Source organism: Nestor notabilis, unplaced genomic scaffold (assembly GCF_000696875.1).
Source record: "Nestor notabilis isolate BGI_N333 unplaced genomic scaffold, ASM69687v1 scaffold17362, whole genome shotgun sequence".
Taxonomy (NCBI): domain Eukaryota; kingdom Metazoa; phylum Chordata; class Aves; order Psittaciformes; family Psittacidae; genus Nestor; species Nestor notabilis.
In genome coordinates, this window is record NW_009919858.1 from 27,263 (window position 1) to 32,614 (window position 5,352).

General features: G+C 40.9%; 1 protein-coding gene across 1 annotated transcript in view; it reads left to right on the top strand.

Moving 5' to 3' along the window:
* LOC104402533 (coiled-coil domain-containing protein 13-like) overlaps positions 1 to 4,172 on the top strand; it is a 30,306-nt gene extending 26,134 nt beyond the window's left edge. Inside the window, 3 exon segments of the mRNA XM_010010430.1 lie at positions 1 to 106; positions 3,374 to 3,488; positions 4,025 to 4,172. The exon segment at positions 1 to 106 is cut by the window's left edge and continues 33 nt beyond it. Coding sequence (XP_010008732.1) covers positions 1 to 106; positions 3,374 to 3,488; positions 4,025 to 4,172 — 369 coding nt within the window.
* Positions 4,173 to 5,352: the final 1,180 nt, after the last annotated feature.

Below are 5,352 nucleotides of genomic sequence, written 5' to 3' on the forward strand. Positions count from 1 at the left end.
GAAGAGCGGCGGCGATGTGTCGTTTTGGAACAGCAGCTTGAAAAACTGCAAATGGATGCAGGGAGTGACACAAGTGAACAGAAATATCCCCTGAGCAGCAAAACAGGTAAAGTGGAGCACTTGTCCCTCATCCTACCTTTACGGTTAATAGCAACAACATTCAGACATTCATCTGTCAAACCTACACAAGTGCTTGACCTTACACATGGTGATTTGGACCTACTCAGACCAGTGGAGGGATACGGAAGGTAAAATCCTGACCCCTGCTTAATTCAAGAGGATTTTGCCACAGATTCATGTGGCACCAGGACTTTTGCAATATGTTGTTTTCATGGAATGACAGCCTACAGAAAAATGCTTGACACTGCTCCATGCTGCAACCATGCCCTCTGCTGTGTTCCCTTTACGCTTCTGCCCGAGAGATTCATCTGAAGGTTAAGAGCAGAATTAAAGGACGCATCCCAATTTAAAGCCTGTCAGTGTCTATGAAAAACTATTGCTGGTGATGAAGTAATTAGATCTTGTGTAATTTATTATCCCATGAACATGATAATCTCCTGCTATAAATACGAAAGCCTCACTAGCATAGTTAAAGGAGAGGAATTCATGGTGGATGTTAAATTTTTATTTCCCCAATCAGATCGTTTTATTGCTTAAGGACTCTGATCCTATAAAGTGTCTAAACCAATAAAATGGCACATATTCTTAAGGAAACTTTTCCAGTGGTTTCCCTTTTTATGTGTATTTTCATAAAGTAAAAAGGCTTTAAGTGCCAGTAGATGAACAGTAGAGACAGGCATTTCAGTTTGGCAAATACTGGGATGGTGTCAGGTTGAGTTAGGGTGACTAGAGAGATCACAAGCCTCATCAAAGACCCTATATAAGCTCTTGGGCCATAGGGGGACTGCCCTGCAGCTCAGCAGATGGATGGTGTGGTTTTCCATCATTCCTCTATCCAGCACTACAGTGCGTACTAAACGCTACCTCATCGGCTTAGAGCTGCTCTGTATTGAGAGCGGTAACCCATATAAGCAGTCACCTCCTTTTCTGCCCACACAGGGTTCTTGTTTCTCCTTAGGCATGGGTCGGACTGAGGTAAGAAACACTGTTGTAACTGCATCGCGTCAAACCTACTCCTCTCTCTAAAATATGCATCCATTCCTTAGAGTAGAGCTGTTGTGTCCTTAGGAAGGATTTCAGCCAACATTCACTCATTCCCATGTGGTTTTCTGTGAGCACTGATTTTTAGAGCTGTCTTACATGTATTAACTGAGAGACTGACAGGAGAAAAAGTAGTGCAGAGAAACTTAGATCCTAATAGAAACCTGTGTTTAGAAACAAAGTGCTACAGCCTTTGGCCTTTAGGATATAGGACATTCATGTTGATAAGAGAGCAGTGCTGACCCTCACAGAAGTGATATCACGGGATGCCCTTTGTTATTCCCAGGAGGGTGTGGAGGTGAGAGGCTTTGGAGCCCTCATATGGTTCTGTAGATTCCCATGGGAAGAAATCAGCGGGTTTGTAGGAACAGGTAGTAGACAGATAAGAGCTGTGGGAATAGAGTTTTCAATGGTACACTTTTTACTGACTGTGCCTTAATCACAGAATGGAAATGGAAGCATTTTGGTGCTCCACCTAAATTTCCCTTGCAACCTCAAACTGATACAGCAATAAACTCTCCAGGTCGTGAGCTATTTTGGGAAAGTTGTGCTGTAGTAGCGCTTTGGTAACTCATCCTCTGTGTAGATTGGCATTTCATAGCTGGAGGAAACAGGCTGTTCTTACCAATGTGACAGGTTCCTTCTTACTAAATATTTGGTTTGTTAGTCTTGTCTGCTTAAGGACTAAGAGCTAATGTAGAAAAGGATTGGCAGTAAGACTAATGCAAAAAAATCCTCTTTAAGTCCATAAAATGGATAGGTAACAATTTCTTTCACCACCCTTCTTTTGAAGAGAGCTCAGCCCCATGTGATGTGCCAAAACTCTGGAGTTTGTACAAGAAATGAGTGTGCAAGTCCATAATACACCTCTTCAGCAGAGCATGTAGGTTATCTAAATGCTTTCATGCCAGATAGTTGTCGAAATATGAAGGAATGAAAAGCTTGAATATAAAATAGAGACTAGAGAGCCCACTAATTAATTTTCTTTTCTTTCTGAAAGTGCAAAATTGGAGAGAGCTGATCTAATTGCTAATCTAATGTTTCTAGTCTCTTCAATTCAAGGGAAGTAGATAATGATGCCGAGCTGCTAGACACAACCAGTTGTATTTTAAAATTATTCATGCTTTTTATTTTTCTTTTTTTCCTGTTTTATCCAGATTTCGAATTAGCAAAGAATAATCCCAGAGGAGAATAGGAAAGTAACAGCAGGTTTTCCTCAGTCCTGTAAAACACAACTGCAAGATCAAAAGCATTTCTTGTTTATACAACATAGCCTTGCTCTTCTCATATGTTTTTGTCAGAGTTCAACATTCTCTGACCAGGTATTTTAGATTCTCCACACAAGGAGGATTTAGTGTTTTAATACCATTTACTCAACTGATTCAGCCATTTATCTACAGCAGAGACCACCCTCCAGTTCCCTTGGTGTTGGGATAAGTTCAGCAATCCTGTACGATAGCTGTGGTCACTTCCTACATTCCTTTCCTAGCTTCTTGAGCACATCATACTTGCCTGTCTTCTCTGAGCCTTCTTCCATTGTAGGGGTTTGCTGATTGGTCACACTTTTCTGATTCTCCAGTCCCAGTAGTAAGTTTGAATTGTATTTTCTCTATAACCCTGAAAAAAGTTTTGTGTCTCTTTGAAATGATAGGAGCAATGCTGCATGTTTTGGGTAGGTCTTTAATTAGGAAAGCATTCCTGATTCAGAACCTCAGTTTGAGGTACATATTTAAGTGTTTTACTCCGTTTAACCTATGTTGTGTTTACGCTGAGGATTAAAGTGCTTTACAAAAGCTGCTTGAGTGTGTGCCACATGCAAACTTTATCACAAGCATCCAGGAAGCAATAGTTGTCATAATCTTAAGTGAAACACAAGAACAAGATAAACATCAAAATAATCCTTTTCAACTGTTTCTGTCACCTACTGTTTTGTCCATTTAAATCTTTTGCATTTTTTTTTCTTCTCTGAATAGGTAGGCTCACAAATTACTGCATTTAACTCTGAAATGCAAACTCATCGTGTTTTCATTTTGCTGAAAGGAGATTAAATTAAAAGGCTGTCCTATACATTTACAGTATCTTCATGGATATAAATAGAACTTAACAGATTCCTTAGCATGTATTGACTGCTTCCTGAGATTTACTCAGTGTGCTACCAAGTGAAAATGGTTGTTTGCTTTACTAAAACTCCATTTTGTGATTAAATTTACAGGCCACATTGCGAGTCACTCAAGGCTCACCTTGGATGTGAGTGATAGGAAGGAGTTCTCTGCAGCTCAGCTTTCCAAGTTGCCTATAGAATTGCAGGTGGAGGAGCTAAGCAGAAGGTATGGCTCCCCTCCTCCATGCTATGTTACTCACAATAGCTAAAATTCATTGCTGTCCCTTTAGCAGTGATATTACCTGTGCCTGCTGCTCAGAAGATAAAACCGAGCAAAATCTGTAGAAATCACAGATCATCTGGTTTGAGCTTGTTTATGTCATTCTTACACAAATTTCCTAATAATTATACAGATATCCAGGAATGTGAAGCTAATGCAAATGTTAAGCAACACGAAACATGTGCAAGGAAGACACCTTTTTTTTTTTTTCTTTTTCTTTCCCAGTGCATTGATCACAAGCTTATTAGTGAAAATCTAATTATAATCTTTAACAAAGCAGATCTGAAAAGTATATTGGTCATCTAATAATTGTTTCTATCTCAAAGGGAGAAGGAACAAGTAGTAAGTCTGCTCTTCCTCACACCTGTCATAAAATTACCAGCAAGCGTTTCAGTGTTTTCTTCCCCAGAGCTGAAGCACTGTTCTAATTTGCTTTAAAGCTCCACAATGCACATAAAAGTTTTCCTTTTGTTTCCTCACAGGCTTGTGATGCAGCTGAATGAGAACAAATCTCTGAAGGCCGCTTTGGAGACTGCCCTGAGAAAGAAAGAGGAAGACTTTAAACTGTATCAAGACACAATGGGCCAAGTGAAGGATATCTTTTTACAGGCCATTCAGCAGCAGAAATAGAAGAGTTAAGCAAGATATTCAAGACTCATTTGGACTGCAGAGCAGGGAGAGAACTCGGGCATCATGCCCACGAAATGAAATGCAGTGGCAGTCTAGTTTTGCAGCCTCAGATCATGTTATTTCTTTAGCATTTGCAGAAGAGATGAGAAGTGGAGATAAAATACAAAAAGAGTGAAGGTTTTGCATGTCAGCAAATTCCATCTTTAAGAGTTAGCCAGACAGTAGCTGGCTCTCAAACTGCACATGCCACAGGTTGGTGCAGTTTAGGAAGCTGCAGGTCTGCAGTGTGATTTTAGACAAAGCCTCCCTAGTTTCAACAGATTTTTCCTCAAGAGGGCTCAATATTCAATACACTGCTGCTTTTATCAGCTCTTGAAGGAATTTGCTCTATAAAAGTTGTGCCAGCCCCCTTCCAAATTTGTACCAGGAACAAACCAAGTTCTGTTTTTATCAGCACATTGATACCTGTCTGTCTCAGGCTTTCTGCAGCATGTAAGTGCTGAAGGAGAGATTTAGCCTGCCCTGTGAATATCTGCAACTGAATTTCGTGGGGGCTTCACTCACCATTCCAGCCTGTTTCTTTGCTTGAACATATGGGCAGCAGAGTTTTCTGAAACTCCGTGGTTTCCACTGAAAAGGTAGACTGTGCAGAGTACCCCTGTAATCAGTCAGACCTACTTTAGAATTAGCTTATACCATATAAAATTTGCCATTCAGGTTATGAATTCCCTATTTCTGTGTCTCTGCATCCACCTGTTACCCAGGTCTCACTAGGAAGAAATGCTAACAAAACTCAGGCAGGTTCTCACTTGCAGCAGTGGTGGGACTTTTGGAGATGCTTAAAACCCTTTCATCTCTGTCCTTTTCTCTTGCAGCATGGTGAGAACACAAAGTGCAAGCTAATGAGGCATTAGCATGCAGCCTGCCAGCAGAGAGCTAGCCTTGGGGATTACAAGCAAATGGAGAGCTAGTCATTTCTGTATAGTGCTGCTTTGTTTCTCAGTGGGAAGTCTTGAAAGCTCTTCTTTTTCTGCTTTGCTTTGTCAGCCTCTTTTTGTGAGTGTGAAGTTGGTCAGATTGTAACCCCAGCCACCTTCCGCACAAAGTGAATTTGTGGCCAGGCAAACCACAGCTCCCTTCCCCAGCGTGGGGCTTGCATCTTGACTCTGCTTGCATTAAG